This window comes from Oncorhynchus clarkii, chromosome 29, assembly GCF_045791955.1.
Source record: "Oncorhynchus clarkii lewisi isolate Uvic-CL-2024 chromosome 29, UVic_Ocla_1.0, whole genome shotgun sequence".
Taxonomy (NCBI): domain Eukaryota; kingdom Metazoa; phylum Chordata; class Actinopteri; order Salmoniformes; family Salmonidae; genus Oncorhynchus; species Oncorhynchus clarkii.
Window position 1 is genome coordinate 38434682 of NC_092175.1, and position 20171 is coordinate 38454852.

Consider the following 20171-nt stretch of genomic DNA (forward strand, 5'->3'; position numbering starts at 1 on the left):
ACTGTTGTTTGACCACTGCCTCAGTCTTCTGGCACAGCTCCTGATATGTTCTCATTGACCTGGATGTCCTTCTGTTTCACTTCCCTTATGTTCTCATTGACCTGGATGTCCTTCTGTTTCACTTCCCTTATGTTCTCATTGACCTGGATGTCCTTCTGTTTCACTTCCCTTATGTTCTCATTGACCTGGATGTCCTTCTGTTTCAGTCCCCTTATCTTCTCATTGACCTGGACTGAGATGACCAGTGGCTTTTCACAATAGTGAATAACAGTTGGGAGAAGGGACAGCCTTGTCTAGTTCTACATTTTCAGTAGTTTATTTTCAAGTTCTTTGCAGTAGACAGCATGCAAGTTAGTAACAAAAGTGCTGACTTGAATTGACCTTGTTCTTTAGCCCTTTGACCCTAAAACGTCCTAACTCTCCCCAGCCAGGGTTGTCTACCTGTAAACACTCTTCTCAGGTGTATCAACATTATAATTGGCTCTCTGATGACTGCCTATTTGTTAACTCTGTACAGAGTGACATCAGATCCTATGAGAAGATTAATGTCACAGTGTTGAAAATATTTTCAACCCACTAACTGTTGGGTTTTGATGGGACAATGTAGATAGAGAGAGTCGTCTTTTGGCAAGACATGAGTTAGTCTCTCTCTCTCTCTCTCTCTCTCACTCACTCACTCACTCACTCACTCACTCACTCACTCACTCACTCACTCACTCACTCACTCACTCACTCTCTCTCTGGCTCTCACTCACTCACTCACTTTCTCACTCACTCACTCACTCACTCACTCACACTCTCTCTCTCTCTCTCTCTCGCTCTCTCTCTGGCTCTCTCTCTCCTAATGAGTGTACAGTAACAAGCTGTATGACAGCAAAGCAGTAATCCCACCAGGTCTAGTGTCACTGTCACTCTTTTCAGGCCCAACAAACAGGTGTTCATCAGAGACCTAATTAGAGTGTTGGTAGACCTGGGGTGGCTGAGTCATCACCTCACCTGTTTGCAGGTAGCTATGCAGGTGACGATGGAACTGTTGTTAGCTACATCATGCTTCAGAAGAAGTGGGGGCCTATGTCTTTAGGCCACGATGTTAGGCCAAAATGTATGTTTTCACTATTACCACTACCTTGAGATGCATTACAATCTGAAAGTCATAGTTTCTTCTTGCAGGACGAAGCAGGTGAGGCCATCGAAGTTGTACCTCCTTGTGTGAATTGCCTGTGTATATCTAGAGATAGAGTATACATAGCATATCATCTACTGTATCTTTGTCCACATGGAGCCAGTTGGGATGGATCAGTGGGACTATCAATTCAATGAGGAAGTGATAATACTGCTCCCTGATGATGTTTATTAACCTTAATAAGAGAGGGAAACCATTAGTCTAATGATTAGACCTCTGGACCTGGGGACTGTAGGTGTTGAGCCCCAGAGAAAGCGTAGCATAGCAGAGCATAGCGTCTAATGATTAAACCTGTGGTCTGCAGGTGTTTACATCCCAGAGAAAACATAGCTCCACAGCATAGCGTAACGTTGCATAACATAGCGTCTAATGATTAAGACAGCCATGGTGGACATCATGTTCACCACCAGCACCAGCACCACCATGATCTCTGTCCTGCTGGCCGAGGTCAAAACCATCTCCTACTACTCCTGCATATCAAGCATGTACATCTACCACCTGGGTGACATCACAGGGTGTCTGGCCCTGTCCCTGATGGGTTTGGACCGAACCATCGCTATCAGCACTTCTCTTAGGTACTCCAGCATCCTGACTAACCCAAGGCTCTTCCTGTTGATCACAGCTACCTGGCTGATAGGGTTAGGGGTCATGGGGGTAGTAGCAGCTCAGGCAGACAGCCTTCCATACTGCCAGCCCATTATTAGATATGTGTTCTGTGACTATCCTACTATGGTCAGAGCTGCCTGTGTCAACCCTGAACCCTATTGGATGCTTCTCACCATCCTGGGTCTGTGGTTGATTGGTGCACAGTTCACATTCATTCTGCTGTCATACGTGAATCTGATCTACACAGTACTGAGACTGCCTAACAACGAGAGCAGAGTGCAGGTGTTTAATACCTGTATTTGTCACATCATTGTGGTGTCCTGTTACTTTGCCCCCAAGTTGGTCTCTGTGTTGTTGACGAGGATAGGGGTGAGGCTGAATCTGACGGAGCGTAATGCTTTACTGATTATGGCCACGCTGTTATCTTCTCTGATCAACCCAGTAGTCTTCTCTTTGAAGACCAAGGAGATTAGAAATTGGTTAGAGATTGGTTCAGATACTGTCCACAAAAAATAACTGCAGTGATGAAATGAGGTAGTGAAAAGTATTATTTTTGTGACTTTAAATCACTAATGGGTTTGAAAGATAATTTCCAATTCAGCTCACATCAGCAGCGTTTACATTGCCTTTAAGAGTTGCTTCGTCTTCAAGCAAGATCAGATTGGATTTATGTTGAATAACCACAGTCCAAGGTTTAAATAGTTCCGGCTTCTTCTGTTAGCACTTCACGATACTACACCTGTATATTATCCTGTATCTATTGTATCTAAATGGTTTTATTTTAATACACTGAATATTCAACTTACTTATTTTTTTGTTGATGCAATGTCGAGAGTTATACATGCAAGTTAGAATTTCATTTTATGGTGTACACAACATGTGTCTTGTGAAAATGACAAGTTAACTTGATTTGATTATATAACCCTTAGATATATATATATATATATATATATATATATATATATATATATATATATATATATATATATATATATATATATATATATATATATATATATATATATAAAATACAAATATATATATATTTATATACGTATTTTTTATTTTATTTGTTAACCTTTATTTAGCTAGGCAAGTCAGTTAAGAACAAATTCTTATTTACAATGATGGCCTACCCCGGACCAACGCTGGGCCGATTGTCCTACGTCCGGATGTGATACAGCCTGGAATCGAACCAGGGACTGTAGTGACGCCTCTTGCAGTGAGATGCAGTGCCTTGGAACGCTGTCCTACTTGAGAGCCCTTATATTGTGATGAACAATATGAATAAAGTGCTGACTCTCTCCCAGGCAGCTCCTTACTCCAGACCCAACAAATCACTTTCTGTCTGATATTTTTTTATGTATAAATACAACCACATCACAACACTGATACACACCACAACCACCCCGATACTCACCACAACACTGATACACACCACAACACTGATACACACTACAACACTGATACACACCACAACCACCCAATACACACCACAACCACCCCGATACACACCACAACAAACACCCAATTGAACAAACACCTAATTGTCTAAACACTGATAAAGATTGGACGAGGATGAAAATTGGACAAGGATGAAGCCCTCTCGGAGTACATTTGACTTTTCCTTATTTCACGGCAAAGATTGATCTGGATCTTGTTCTTTCTTATGCCTACTAGGCCAGGATCATAGCCCCAAGCACACCATGAAGAGATTGTCAATAGTACTAGTGTAGCCATGGTATTCAGTTTAGTCATCAGAACTGCTGTATGTAAGGTCTATCAAGACTTTTATTATGGCATCACCATATAGAATGTCTGGGTTTTATTCTGAAAGTACCCTTCCCATACTCATCTGTGAGTGAGAAGAGTTTCACATGAGAGATGTGTGAATGACAGAGAAGTGAAGTGATGGAGATAACATGTTGTTGTGCAACTAAAGTTGGTGCTGCTGCTAGTTTGGAAGGATTCATCTATAGAAAGGAGCTTGATTGTAACCTGACTCTTTATCAATGAATCCACAGGCCCTCTGAATAAAGTGATATAAAAATGAAGTCAAGAAATTATAGCTATAATATGCTACACAGCTTTAGTAGGTCACAATCCCCACCAGCGTAGTAGTTCATGTCTATTCCCACTGTGTCATCAGCATCACCCATAAGAACCATTAATAATGATTGGTTGCATTCATTGAATCAGGACCTGGTTATTGAGGACTACAGGGATGCAGTGGAGAAGCTGGAAGACAAGAGGAGACTGGGCCTCTGTCCCAAATGGCACCCTATTCCCTTTATAGTGCCAGGTGACCAGGAACCAAAAGTAGTGCACTATATAGGGAATAGGGTGCCATTTGGCATGATCATGGGATGTCTGTCTGAGCCACACAGGACCAAAGAGTTTGGTCTCATTTAAAGTTACAGAAACAAATAAATATAAAATATGGGTAATGTTTATATGAGAGAAGACCACTATGTCACTGTGCATTGTTGTTAATGAAATAGCTATATTTATTTTATTGAATCTTAGTAACAAAAAAAAACAAGCCATTGTCAATGTCATAACATCATCAGTGTCACTGCAATCTGTAAGCCATTACAGTACTGATAATACCTGACTGTTGTGTGTGTGAACATGGTTACCATGTTTACCGAACATATACAGGACATGGTTGCCATGTCCTCATAATATAAGATATTAATGTTCTAGACGCGTTTCATGGGAACTTTGAAAGAACGTTTCTATGTATGTACTCACACATAGTGCTTTTAAGATAGTGTTTTCAACTTACAACTTATATCATTTGACTATTCTCTCGTCATTGATTTGATTTACTTATCTCAACAATTTAAAGTCGAACGGACAGCGTTTTCACTACTTTGCAGATATGAAAAACAGATTCCCAGGTTAAACTACAAAACTAACCTCCATATGAGGTTTTAATAGTTGGTTAAATTTGACTCAAAATTCCATGACTGAGTAATGTGGCTAATAGGCTAGCTTATCTATGTAGATATTTATTTAGCAAGGTAAACACACACGGCCTAATGTTAGCTAGGGAGGATGTCATGTCCTTGAACAAGTGGGTGAATGACTTTTTCCCCCCATATCGTTTTTCGGTGGCTACAGCTACAGATGCAGGTGTCATTTGGTTAACTAGCAAGAAATGTGAATCACTTTGCTAGCTAGCTATGCTAGCTATGTTGTCAACAGTTACCATATCTCTAGTTATCAATCAAATGGATTTAGCATTGATCAAATGAGCAGGCAGGCAAGTTCCCATTCAGTTGTCAAAACGTTGGTTGGGACAAGCATGCATTGGCAGGCAAGCTGCAGAGGGCGAGCAGGATACTATTCCCCATCGTTCATCATTCATCAGTGGTATGTTGACTGCCAACTAGCTAAAGAAGTTTGAGAGTGTTTATCTATTGAGATCACCTCGCTCTGGCTAACATTAACTAGTTGCTGATGTACATCGACAACTGAGGGAGAGAGAGTCTATCTCTTCATGGTTGTTTGATGTAGGACCGTAAAGTTCCCAAATGTACAAAGAGAAACTCATTTTTATTAGCTCAGATAAGTGTGGTGTAACTGCTGCCATATTATAACGTTAACCTCTACCTCTGAAGGTAGTAAATAATTTACTTACATTTAGTAATCTTGCTCGGATTTGTCATCCTGAGTGTCACAGAGATATAATGTAGCATAGTTTTGTTTAGTAAAATCCATTTTTATATTCAAATGTAGGAACTGGGTTCTACGGTCTGAATCTTTGCATACAAACTGCTGCCAACTGGTGGCCAAAATCTAAATTGTACCTAAACTCCTATGTGACTTTATGGCCTTTCTCTTGCATTTCAAAGATGATGGAACATGAAAAGGCATGTTTTTTTGTATTGTTTATCTTTTACCAGATCTAATGTGTTACATTCTCCTACATTCATTTCAAATTGTTACATACTTCAAAGTGTTTCCTTTCAAATGGTATCAAGAATATGCATTTCCTTGCTTCAGGTCCTGAGCTACAGGCAGTTAAATTGGGGTATGTGACAGTAGGGTGACTCCCCTAGCGTGTTGCGAACCCAGGCCACCAGCACCAATGATCGCTCTAACCATTGTCCCAATAAGGCATATCTCTAGCGCATGTGGTTATTAGGCCCGTATATTTAGGTCCTGTCCAGAATAATCCCTAACCCCTCCTCACTAGGCACTCTGAAACAACTTGATAGGTGTAAGCAATAGGGTGAACGCACATTGAAGTAAATCCCAGCTCTGTTAAAAGTATAATCAAGAAAATATTTTATTGATCATAGAGATTCGGGAGTATCATTAAAACAGGTTCAGGTGCCCCACCAACATTTGCTGAAATAGTATTTTAAAAGACACATCTGAGCGATCTTTGTTGCAGGTACATGGTAACAGTTGAATAAGATGAGAAAAAAGAAGAACGCCAAATTAAAATGCACTTTCTGACGAAGGCCTTGCCGATACGTAAAGCTGAATGAAGAGCAGTGATACTATCAAGAGCAGTGATACTATCAAGAGCAGTGATACTATCAAGAGCAGTGATACTATCAAGAGCAGTGATACTATCAAGAGCAGTGATACTATCAAGAGCAGTGATACTATCAAGAGCCGTGATACTATCAAGAGCAGTGTGGGGGTTTCTTCTTCATTCTGAAATAAGTCAATAAAATCAATAATGAGAGAATAGTCCGAATAATTGATACCTTAAACAGATATGGTGGAGTATCAGAAAGGTCGGAGTAACGTAAACCAAGAGATTGTGTGGACATGTTGAATAATAATGACTGATTAATTGAACACGCACAATGTAATCATGTATGTCAAAGTGTGTCAAATATGTCATCTGAAAACACTATCTTAAAAGCCCTGTGTGTGAGAATCCATAACCTTGTCAACAGAAAAAAGAGTAGTGAATGGATCAGTTGTTCAACAATCAGAGCCTTGATTGGCTCAGCAACAGTAACGAGACGTGTACAACAAGATGTGTATTCTGTTATTTATTTATTTTTTAATTACGAACGTTTTTTGCAACATTCTCATGAGACTTTTCTAAAATATTCATATCATGTTCTGGGTTTAGTTCTATTTGACATTAAGGGATTGGTCTCTTGATAAAATTCCTTGCCATCACGGGAACATTCCTATGAAAATGTTACTTAATGACGTAATGAGACACGTAAGGGAACGTTCTCTAAAGTTGTGGGAACGTCTGATTTTAGCTGGGTTTGGCCTGTTGCTTACACATGAGTTGCTGATCTCCTTCTCTCATCTGCAGAGAGTATTTCTAAGCTATGTGGACAAGCCGGTCCTCATTAGTATCTCACTGACACTGACAGTGTACTCATAAGGATACTCATGTGTTCACAGATAGATAGAGGTCTGGTAATCATCCTCTATAATACTACAGATAGATAGAGGTCTGGTAATCATCCTCTATGATACTACAGATAGATAGAGGTCTGGTAATCATCCTCTATAACACTACAGATAGAGGTCTGGTAATCATCCTCTATAATACTACAGATAGATAGAGGTCTGGTAATCATCCTCTATAATATTACAGATAGAGGTCTAGTAATCATCCTCTATGATACTACAGATAGATAGAGGTCTAGTAATCATCCTCTATGATACTACAGATAGATAGAGGTCTAGTAATCATCCTCTATGATACTACAGATAGATAGAGGTTTAGTAATCATCCTCTATGATACTACAGATAGATAGAGGTCTGGTAATCATCCTCTATAATACTACAGATAGATAGAGGTCTGGTTATCATCCTCTATAATACTACAGACAGATAGAGGTTTAGAAATCATCCTGGTGTAAAATGTATGGAGTAAAAAGTACAATATTTTCTTAAGGAATGTAGTGAAGTCAAAGTAAAAGTAGACAAAAATATAAATATTAAAGGAAAGTACAGATTCACACAAAAAACGACTTAATTAGCACCTTAAAGTAGTTTCACTTAAGTACTTTACACCACTGTCATTAGCTCAACTGGAAGAGAGTGTCTGCTAAATTATTAAAATTACCACAGTAACCAAAACATTAAAAAAAATGAAATCTGATTAGATCTGAATGGTCAACTCTCCTATTTCTCTCTCCTTTCTACTTTCTTTTTCTCTCCTTTCTCATCTTTCTCTCTCCTCCTTCCTCATCTTTTTACCGCCTCCCTCCTCTCTCTTCTCAGCCTGTGTGGTTGGTAGTTCCAGAAGGGCAATGAGATGTGTCCTATGACAACAACAACAACAGCAAGGGTATTAATCTCTGACACGTCTACTTCACTCAATCTAGGCATGTCATACACAAGTACGGTATCCCACAGGGGACACCCTACTACAGATTCACCATGGGGCTGCAGGTATAACAGTGGAGGTGGACTCAGAGCCAGCACCACAAATTGGTCTTCAGTCCAACACACATCACCAGACTACTGAAGAGAGACATTTGGATCAAGTCTGTGGTAAGACCAGATAAGACTTAGTTTCTGCAGTATGTAGTTGTACCATGTTACACTATACAGTATGAGGGTTCAACAGGTAAGAGTTATTCTAATGGAGGGAACGTGAAACCAATATCACCTGTCCAGTGCTATTCCTTGGATTATTCATTAGAATTGTTTAACTGTATCTGAGTTAAAAGTCAAATGGATTCTATTTTGTACTTTGTTGTCAGTTAAATTAATTGTATTCTTAGTTTTTTAAATATAATTACATAAAAAATAGACAATTGAACTTGGATATTTGCCCTTGTATTGATGATGTTTCACCCATTGCAATGTCTCAACAGGTGAATTAAAAAACAGTAATGTATTTATTTTATATTTCCACAGATTATTACGAGCCAGGAGGAATCACCGATAACACCACCAGTCAGGATGAGTTACCTGACCTCTGACCCTAACCAGACAGATAACATTGACACCATTATCCGACCCCCTTACTTCTTCATCAGTGGTTTCATCGACATCCCCCACATGGAGTACTATTACGTCTTCCTCTGCTTCGTATACATCATCTCTCTGGTTAGTCCATATTGCTGGTCTACGCTGTTACAAACTAGCTCTGGTCTACGCTGTTACAAACTAGCTCTGGTCCAGTCTTTTATTAACTATCTCTGGTCCAGTCTGTTACAAACTAGATGTAGTCCAGGATGTTACTAACTAGCTCTGGTCCAGTCTGTTACAAACTAGCTCTGGTCCAGTCTTTTATTAACTATCTCTGGTCCAGTCTGTTACAAACTAGATGTAGTCCAGGTTGTTACTAACTAGCTCTGGTCCAGTCTGTTACAAACTAGCTCTGGTCCAGTCTTTTATTAACTATCTCTGGTCCAGTCTGTTACAAACTAGATGTAGTCCAGGATGTTACTAACTAGCTCTGGTCCAGTCTTTTACTATCTAGCTCTGGTCCAGTCTGTTACAAACTAGATGTAGTCCAGGATGTTACTAACTAGCTCTGGTCCAGTCTTTTACTAACTAGCTCTGGTCCAGTCTTTTACTAACTAGCTCTGGTCCAGTCTGTTACAAACTAGATGTAGTCCAGGATGTTACTAACTAGCTCTGGTCCAGTCTTTTATTATCTAGCTCTGGTCCAGTCTGTTACAAACTAGATGTAGTCCAGGATGTTACTAACTAACTATGGTCCAGGGAGTTGCGTATCGCCATCGTCAGCATGTTGATCCACTTGATAAGCTAGAAAAGGTTTCACTTTCCTATCGAAATCACGCTTGTATATGTTTTTTGAACTTATGAAAACCTGGTATGGTGCAGTATCATTTCAGCTGGGGGCCTATTGCGCCCATAGTCAACAGGTGAGAAATGAAAAGTGAAAAAATAAATTTACCTGTATTTACATTTTGGGTCATGTGTGTGTGTATGTGTGTGTGTGTGTGTGTGTATTGGGTCTAGGTGGGCAACACCTTCGTCATGATGGTTATCTACATGGACAACAGTCTCCACAGGTAATCAGTCCTCTTTTATCTCAGTGGTAATAATACAGCATAATTCTACCTTTATTGGACTGTATTTTTGCAGTTCCAGAACCCAACCAGATGAACCACAACACACACAACACAAGCTGAAGCAGCACAGGGGCTCTGGCTGCTAGTTCACTCCTTTTAGATTCCCCCCATCAGCTCGGGATTTCAACTGTATCCCTGGTTACCGGCCTGCCTCTCAATAAGGCATCTGAATGAAAACCTCCATTAAGTCAGCTGGATGGTCTATGGTGATTCTGAATGAAAACCACCATTAGGTTCAGCTGGATGGTCTATAGTTGATTCTGAATGAACACCACCATTAGGTTCAGCTGGATGGTCTATAGTTGATTCTGAATGAAAACCATCATTAGGTTCAGCTGGATGGTCTATAGTTGATTCTGAATGAAAACCACCATTAGGTTCAGCTGGATGGTCTATAGTTGATTCTGAATGAAAACCACCATTAGGTTCAGCTGGATGGTCTATAGTTGATTCTGAATGAAAACCACCATTAGGTTCAGCTGGAACCAAACTATGGTCTATAGTTGATAACTTACACATTACAGATGACAGTGTAAAGATGTTTAGGATCTCCACTTTTTGTCTACTTCTTTACTGATTGATTGTATTTACCTTCTCTGTAATTGTCTATGTCCTGTGTTTGTTACATAAACAACCTTTCCCCATGGAGATAATCAAGTCAGGATCTTACCCTTACAGCCCCAAGTACGTTGCTGTGTTCAACCTGGCCTTCACAGATGTGTGTGGGAGCACTGCCATGGTCCCCAAGCTACTGGATACGTTCCTGTTCAGCAGACAGCTCATCTCCTACAACCAGTGCCTCGCTAGCCTCTTCTTCATCTTCCTCTTCCTCAACATGCAGTCATTCAACCTCACCATCCTCTCTTACGACAGACTGGTGGCCATCTGCTGCCCTCTCAGGTCTCAGATAATACATCAAATCTAATAATTCAAAAAATACAATTCAAAAGGCCTTCATAATTGCCCCTTGTGTGATAATAATGTTTCTGCTTTCACTGACAATTCAACCTGATATATGAATACACTGCATCTAAAATCCCTGATAACAGCTTCTTTCCACTGTCCACACAGGTACCATATGATGGTGACTCACAGGTCCATGTTCCAGCTGACGGGTGCTGCCTGGGCGTTTGCTGTGTTCCTGATGTTTCTGGCTGTGTTCTTCATCACCCGACTCTCCTTCTGCCGGTAGGTGGCTGAGGAGGTGAACCTGTTGCCGAAAGGTTACCGGTTTGAATCCCGGGCCGGGTGCTGTAAAAATAAATGATCAGTTGATCACAGTAACATGTGGACAATGAAGATGTATTGTATTGTAGGTCTCTGGTGATCAACAGCTACTTCTGTGACCACGGTCCCCTGTTCCGTCTGGCGGCCCCCTGTTCTGATGTGGTCCCTAACAAAGTGATGGGATATCTCATCGCTACAGTCCTCTTTCTCCCCATGGTCTTCATCATATCATCATACATCTGTATCACACACGCCCTGTTCACCATCACACTGCCCCAGGACAGGTGAGAAGTCATACTGATCAGAGTCAGAGATTTAGCCAGATATTTTGTTTATATACCTAAACATATAGCTCTGATACTGATTGTTGTGCTGTCTCAGATATACACTACAGGACCAAAAGTATGTGGACACCTGCTCATCAGACATCTCATTCTAAAATTATGGGCATTAATATGGAGTTGGTCCCCCCTTTGCTGCTGAAACAGCCGGCACTCGTTTGTGAGTGCTTTTCACTAGATGTTGGAGCATCGCTGCGGGGACTTGCTTCTATTCAGGCACAAGAGCATGAGTGAGGTCGGACGCTGATGTTGGGCGAATAGGCCTGGCTCACAGTCAGTGTTTCAATTCATCCCAAAGGTGTTCGATGGGGTTGAGGTTAGGGCTCTGTGCAAGCTAGTCAAGTTCTCCCACACTGATTTCGACAATCCATTTCTGTTTGGACCTCGCTTGGTGCACTTGGGTATTGCCATGCTGAAACAGGAAAGGGCCTTCCCCAAAGTGTTATCACAAAGTTGGAAGCACAGAATCCAGAATGTCATTGTATGCTGTAGTGTAAAGGTTTCCCTTCACTGGAACTAAGAGGCCTAGCACGCACTATAAAAAACAGCCCTGGACCATTATTCATCATCCACCAAACTTTACAGTTCCCACTATACATTGGGGTAGATAGCGTACTCCTGGCATCTGCCAAACCCAGATTCTTGGCATTGCGCACAGTGATGTTAGGCTGTTTGCAGTTGATCAGCCATGGAAACCAATTTCATGAAGCTCCAGAAGAAAAGTTAATTGCTTCCAAAGGCAGATTGAAACTCAGTAGTGAGGACAGAAGATTTTTACACACTACACACTTCAGCACTCAGCGGTCCCGTTCTGTAAGCTTGTGTTGCCACCATTTCCAATTTCCAATAAAAACACCTACAGTTGACTGGGGCAGCTCAAGCAGGGCATACATTTTATGAACTGACTTGTTGGAAGGAAGCATCCTATGACAGTACCACATTGAAAGTCACTGATCTCTTAATTAAGGCCGTTCTATAGCCAATGCTTGTGTATGGAGATTGCATGGCTGTGGGCTCGATTTTATACAGTTTTATACAACTAGGTGTGGCTAAAATAACCAAATCCACTAATTTGAAGGGGTGTCTACATACCGTTGTATATATAGTGTATATTGTTCTAGTGATAAATGTTGTAAATACTGAGAATGTCATTGACCTGGATAGATGATGACTCACTGTACTGACTCTTTTGTCCTTTTCTCTCTGTCTCTCTCTTTCTCTCTCTTTCGCTCTCTTTCTCTCTCTCTGTCTCTCTTTGTCTCTCTGTCTCTCTCTCTCTCTCTCCCTCTCTCTCCCTCTCTCTCCCTCTCTCTCCCTCCCTCTCCCTCCCTCTCTCTCCCTCTCTCTCATTCTCTCTCCCTCTCTCTACTTCTCTCTCTCTACTTCTCTCCCTCTCTCTCCTTCTCTCTTCCTCTCTCTCCCTCTCTCTCCTTCTCTAATTTTCTCTCTCTCTCATTCTCTCTCTCCTTTTCTTTCTCATTCTCTCTCTCTCCTTTTCTCTCTCTCTTTCTCTCTCTCTCTCTCTCTCTCTCTCTCTCTCTCTCTCTCTCTCTCTCTCTCTCTCTCTCTCTCTCTCTCTCTCTCAGAGTCAGAGCCTTGAAGACGTGTACCTCACACCTGATACTCGTAGCCATATTCTACCTGCCTGTTAATTTCACATACTTCCTTCACTCAATCATACCAACCAACGCCCGGATCATCAACCTCTCCCTGACCTCGGTGCTGCCGCCCATGCTCAACCCCATCATATATGTTCTGAAGACAGAGGAGTTTAAGGAATCGGCCAAGAAGCTGCTTAGTAAAAGCAGAGCACAGAGAGCTGAGGTGCTGCACCAATCAACATGAAGTGTTACTATTTATTTATATCTCTATTTGACTTGTTTTTGATTGATATGCTGTGTAAGATATACTGCTAATTGTTGTTTCAATTAAATTAAAAATAATGTTTTTCTTAAAATAAACATGTATATTATTGTCTATATGCTTTTAAAGCCATACAGAAAATGTCATAATAAAAAGTCTGGATAAAACCCTAATACAAATCAAATATACTTATAAAGCCCCTTCTACATCTCAGTTTCACAAAGTGCTTAGCAAGCAGAAGTAGAAGCAGTACATCAGAACCAGTAAAAACACCCTAGAAGGATTAACACCCTAGAAGGATTAACACCCTAGAAGGAAAAACACCCCAGAAGGAAAAACACCCTAGAGAGGAACCAGGCTCAGATGGGAGGCCCGGGGTAGTTGTTTGGGGGATGCATTCTACTATAATCTGCTATGGCCTATTTATTGCCTACCTCCTCATGCCTTTTGCACACACTGTATGTAGACTTTATTTTTTCTACTGTGTCATTCACTTGTTTATTGTGTTATTGGCTTGTTTATTGTAGTAGTTGTTTTTTATTGTTGTGAAATGTTTGGACCAAGTTTAGAGGTAACTTATTAGATACTTTGTAGTCATGTTGGGTGAGTTGGAACCGGTGTATTTCTGAATCAAATGCGCCAAATAAATTGACATTTTGGGGATATAAAGAAGGAATTTATCGAACAAAAGGACAATTAAAGGACATTTAATGTTTCTGGGACATTTTGGAATGCAAACAGAAGAAGATCTTCAAAGGTAAGGCATCAATTATATCGTTATTTCTGACTTTTGTGTCGCACCTGGATGGTTGAAATATGATTTCCTCAGATAATCACATGATTTTGCCGTAAATCCTTTTTGAAATCTGACACTACGGATGGATTAACAAGGAGTTAAGCTTTGTTTTGATGCATTAGCCATGTATGTTTTGTGAATTTTCATTATGAGTATTTCTGTTGTTGAATTTGGCGCGCTGTAATTTCACTGGATATTGTCAAATCAATCTAAAGGGATTGGCGCGCGACGGGATCCATAAGAGTTTAACTTGGCTTTTTAAGACCTTAAAAAGGCAGGGTAGGATAGATATAGGTCTGTAGCAGTTTGGGTCTAGAGTGTCTCCCCTTTGAAGATGGGGATGACCGTGGCAGCTTTCCAATCTCAGATGATACGAAAGGGAGGTTGAACAGGCTAGTAATAGGGGTTGCAACAATCTCAGCAGATAATATTAGAAAGAGAGGGTCAAGATTGTCTAGCCTGGGTGATTTGTAGGGGCCCAGATTTTGCAGTTCTTTCAGAACTTCATCTACCTGGATTTGGGTGAAGGAGAAATGGGGGAGGTTTGGGCGTGTTGCTGTTTGGCGTGCAGGGCTGTTGACCGGGGTAGGGGTAGCCAGGTGGAAAGCATGGCCAGCCGTAGAAAAATGCTTTATAGTGGATTTATCGGTGGTGACAGAGTTTCCTAGCTTCAGTGCAGTGGGCAGCTGGGAGGAGGTGCTCTTACTCTCCATGGACTTTACACTGTCCCAGAACTTTTTTGAGTTTGTGCTACAGGATGCAAATGTCTGTTTGAAAAAGCTAGCCTTTACTTTCCTAACTGCCTGTGTAAATTGGTTCCTAACTTCCCTGAAAAGTTGCATATCACGGGAGCTATTCAATGCTAATGCAGTATCCCACAGAATGTTCTTGTGCTGGTCAAGGGCAGTCAGGTCTGGTGTGAACCAAGGGCTATATCTGTTCCTGGTTCTACATTTTTTCAACGGGGCATGCTTATTTAAGATGGTGAGGAAGGCACTTTTAAAGAATAAGCAGGCATCCTCTACTGACGGGATGAGGTCGATATCCTTCCAGGATACCCGGGCCAGGTTGATTAGAAAGGCCTGCTCGCTGAAGTGATTTAGGGAGCTTTTGACAGTGATGAGGGGTGGTTGTTTGACCGCAGACCCATTACGGATGCAGGCAATGAGACAGTGATCGATGAGATCTTGGTTGAAGACAGCAGAGGTGTATTTGGAGGGCAAGTTGATTAGAATGATATCTATGAGGGTGCCTGTGTTTACGGATTTGGGGTTGTACCTGGTAGGTTCATTGATAATTTGTGTGAGATTGAGGGCATCAAGCTTAGATTGTATGATGGCCAGGGTGTTAAGTATGTCCCAGTTTATGTCACCTAGCAGCACGAGCTCTGAAGATAGATGGGGGGCAATCAATTCACATATGGTGTCCAGGGCACAGCTGGGGAAGAGGGTGGTCTATAGCAAGCGGCAACAGTGAGAGACTTGTTTCTGGAAAGGTGGATTTTTAAAAGTAGAAATTGTCAAATTGTTTGGGTACAGACCTGGATAGAAAGACAGAACTCTGCAGGCTATCTCTGCAGTAGATTGCAACTCTGCCCACTTTGGCAGTTCTATCTTGTTGGAAAATGTTATAGTTAGGGATGGACATTTCAGGGTTTTTGGTGGTCTTCCTAAGCCAGGATTCAGATACGGCTAGGACATCCGGGTTGGCAGAGTGTGGTAAAGAAGTGAATAAAGCAAACTTAGGGAGGAGGCTTCTAATGTTAACATGCATGAAACAAAGGCTTTTACAGTTACAGAAGTCAACAAATGAGAGCCTCTGGGGAATGGGAGTGGAGCTAGGCACTGCAGGGCCTGGATTAACCTCTACATCACCAGGGGAACAGAGGAGGAGTAGGATAAGGGTACGGCTAAAGGCTATAAGAACTGGTCGTCTAGTACGTTCGGAACAGAGAGTAAAAGGAGCAGGATTATTGGCGCGATTGAATAGATCCAAGGGTTAATGTACAGACAAAGGTATGGTAGGATGTGAATACAGTGGAGGTAAGACTAGGCATTGAGTGATGATGAGAGAGATATTGACTCTAGAAATATAATTTAATCCAGGTGATGTCACCACATGTGTGGGAGGTGGAACTAAAGGGTTAGCTAAGGCATATTGAGCAGGGCTTGAGGCTCTATAGTGAAATAAGACAATAATCACTAACCAGAACAGCAATGGACAAGGCATATTGACATTAGGGAGAGGCATGCGCAGCAGAGTGATCATAAGGGTCCAGTGAGTAGTTAGGCTGGCTAGAGACACGGCGATTTAGACAGCTAGCGGGCCGGTGCTGGCAAGCTAGCAGAAGGGCCTTAGAGGGACGTCGCGACGAAATAAGTCTGTTATAGCCTCCTCGTGCGGAGCCTCCTCGTGCTGTTACGTTGGCAGACCAGTTGTGATGGATTAGTAGGGTTCCGTTTAGTGAAGGGGGTCCAGTCCAAATGGCAAAATAGGTATAGTGGCCCAAGAAATTGGCCGATGGGTCTCTTCCGCTAACAGTCCAATATGCTCTAGACAGCTAGCGGGCCGTGGCTATCAGCTGGCAGATGAGCATTCAGGAGACATCACGACGGAGGGGCCTGTTGGTAAAAAGAAACCTTGGGCAGATTACGTCGGTAGTCCAGTCATGATGGATAGTAAAAGGGGTCCAGGCCAATTGCCAAAATAGGTATAGTGGCACAAGAAATTGGCCTGTGACAAGAGATGAAAAGAATCTGCCCACTCCATCAAGCAATGGGTACAACAACACAGGGCATTCACGGGACCTCAGGGAACCACGGACCGCACCTGCAGAAACTGGACAACAGGGAGAAGCAGAGGAGATACCTATCATAGACTTCTCCCAGCTGACGCTCGACATACCACCTACGCCACCTCCAGTGGTAGAAACAACCAGCTGGTATGATTGAGTGGAATCAGCCAACAGTAACACGGAAGCAGCAATGTGAGAGTCAGTAGTGCATGACCTTAAAGGGTAATAATAGGAAGCTTCCGTTTAACACACAGGCCTAAGATTACGTAGGTCTACAGCCCCAGTGGGAACTTCCCCTTTAAAAAGATATATAAAGAGAACAGAGATCATAAGACAGTATGATCCTCACTAACATATAAAACAGACTTCATATGGAGAATCATCATAGGTAAATTTACTATTGCACTATACGCTTTTTGATAGAGTAAAACAATATTTTGGGAACCGGATAATTGTGCTTAAGTACTTATTGGGTCATACTCTGAAGAAGCTGGTTGAATCTTGTGAACCCGACTGAGTCTCCGAAAAACAGAGGTCTAACCACCTCTTGATCACATAGACAAAGCGGGCGTTCGCATTTTTGACACCAGAAACCAGAGGTGATTAGCAATTCAAGGAAAAATAGCCAAGTAACAGTTACAATATATTGAGTCCATACACAGAGTTGGAAGTGTATAGAGATACTGGAATTCGGAATCTAGCGTCATAGCTGCGAGAATACCGATTACGGAAAAGTGACCAAGGGGCTGAGCATTTAAGGTAATTGAACTATTTTAGCTATTTAGTCAATATTGTTAGAAGTGTTAACGCATTTAAAGTTTTGCAATAATATCTGGCATAGCTTAAAGCATTAATTAAGGATTGATTGAGCATTATTGTTGTATTGAGAAACTGTATAACCATTGAATTGTAATGATGTGTATAAGACAAAAAACAGAGTGACTTAATAAAAGCTTGAAACTTTGACAACTAGGCCAGATTAACGATCTGGAGAGCAAACGCCTTTGACACTCTCACTGAACAGAAAGTGACCCTGGTTATAGGTTAAAGTGATTGCACTAAAGAATATTTAATTGTGTGGACAATAATGTATTTTTAAGAAAGTCAAAACATATACCAATACTAGCTTCCGAGTGACTACTAGCTGACGAGCATAATAACTACTAGGAGTTGTTATTAGGTATTGATATATACATAGGTAAAGATAACTTGAGGGTAAGGAAATATAGGAGGAATCCCATAACGCTTAAGAATATTTAAATAGGAGTATATCTATCCAAGGCCCCATACTAACCGGAAAATAAGGGAGTGACAACGTGAACGAAGGAACAAACCCAACTCACGCGAAGGGCCATTACGAATAAATAGAAGGGTTGGTAGGGCCGCACGGCAAGGCCCTTGTTACACCGAAGTAACTAAAGTCCCAAAGTACTCTGCCCAGCTTTTGCTGCAGGCATTGGGCAAAAGTCAGCACTGTGACAGGTCGATGTACATATTTAGCTAACAGTCCAATATGCTCTAGACAGCTAGAGGGCTGTGGCTAGCAGGCTAGCAGATGGGCATTCAGGGGGCGTCGCAACGTTTTAGCCAGTTGAAGAACCCATCGGTAGTCCAGTCGTGAAGGATTGGTGGGGCTCCGAACCGGCAGTAAAAGCGGTCCAGGCCAATTGGCAAAATAGGTATTGTAGCCCAGGAGTGGCTGATGGACCTCTTCAGCTAGCCGGGAAGATGAGCCTAGCATGGGCTAGCTCCAGGCTAATTGGTGCTTGCTTCAGGACAGAGACGTTAATCAAATGGCTACCCAGACTATTTGCATTGCCCGCCCCCTACCTCTCTTCTACGCTGCTGCTACTCTCTGTTATTATCTATTATCTACATAGCCATTTTAATAACTCTAACTATATCTACATGTACATATTACCTCAACTACCTCGACTCCGGTGCCCCCGCACATTGATTCTGTTCCACCCCTGTATATAGCCCCGCTATTGTTATTTACTGCTGCTCTTTAAGTATTTGTTACTTACTTCTTAATGTTTTTATTTTCTTAAAGCTGCAGTGTTGGTTAATGGCTTGTAAGTAAGCATTTCACTGTAAGGTCTACCTGTTGTATTCAGCGCATGTGAAAAATACAAATACATTTGATTCGATAACTTTCAGGTGTAACAGTTTCATGTAGAATAAACCATCCTTCACATAATACTGTAGAAGCAGTGTTCTGCTAATATAACAATGTACAAATATTATACCTCCCTGTATGGTGCCCCGTATAAGACAGGAGTTCCCTGGCATGTTTGAAGAATACACAGACTCCTGCCTCTAATGATAATACCATTGGATTCAATAATAACAAAGACGATTAAAAGTAACTGATGTGTCTTGAATCAATTTAATACTGAGGGAAACGTCCCTCCCAGTTCAGACAGCAGAGGACTCCAAAGCATTTCTTCAGTCCTCCATCTGTTGACATTTGGAACAACACAAATAAATAATCAAAACATTAAAAACTATATAAATATAATTATATATACAAAAATAAGACTCATAAATATCAAAAAGAACAAAGACAAATATTAACCAATTGTAGTATATGAATACAAATGTTAAAGAGTATCGAATTAATACACTATTACCCTATTGCTAACAAAAAACACACAAATAAAACTAAATTGCACAAATCCTATACCACACAAATATACAAATAGATAACACACTTATAAAGAAGATTATTACACTATTGCACTTCAAACAAGAAACACACAAACTAAATTACACAACTAATTGCATAAGTACTGAAGAAAGTTTGAGGTTCTCTATTTGATAGATTCAACCTGCTCTCCCTACCTCGGGCTTCCAGTGACCTGAGGTCAACCTAACCCGGCCCACTCCATATCTCATACTTCTGAGTGAGGGACCTTCCCAGGCAGTAGCCGGCTTAGCTCACAAACTAGAATCAGGACGCCCACTCCGACAAATTTAATTGACCCACAGTCCCACACGGTGACATGATATCATTGACGTGACGTGCAAATGAGCGATATAAAACCGATCGCGCATATGTCATCATTGGGGATAATATTTGTATATATATAAATATCTCATTATTTAATTTATTTTAGCAGGCATCACATGCTGCCCCCCGGCAGGATGACCATGTCGCCTGTGCCTAAATCCACCAATGGACATGTGCCAGCATGGCACTGACTGGATGGCATCACTCACTCATTACTCTGAAATGGGAATGTTGTCTGACCACTGCCTGAGCCCTCTGAAACAGCACCTGATATGTTGTCATTGACCTGGACTGAGATG

The 20171-nt window shown here is 41.4% G+C and overlaps 1 protein-coding gene and 1 pseudogene across 1 annotated transcript; both read left to right on the forward strand.

Moving 5' to 3' along the window:
- The first annotated feature begins 1552 nt into the window (after positions 1 to 1552).
- On the forward strand, positions 1553 to 2327 carry LOC139388230 (olfactory receptor 10G7-like; annotated as a pseudogene).
- Positions 2328 to 8696: 6369 nt separating this feature from the next.
- On the forward strand, positions 8697 to 13251 carry LOC139388231 (olfactory receptor 52E4-like). Its single transcript, XM_071134779.1, has 6 exons — positions 8697 to 8843; positions 9726 to 9778; positions 10517 to 10738; positions 10910 to 11026; positions 11155 to 11349; positions 12993 to 13251. The coding sequence occupies exons 1-6, from the start codon at positions 8697 to 8699 to the stop codon at positions 13249 to 13251; spliced, it is 993 nt and encodes a 330-aa protein (XP_070990880.1).
- The last annotated feature ends 6920 nt before the right edge of the window (positions 13252 to 20171 follow it).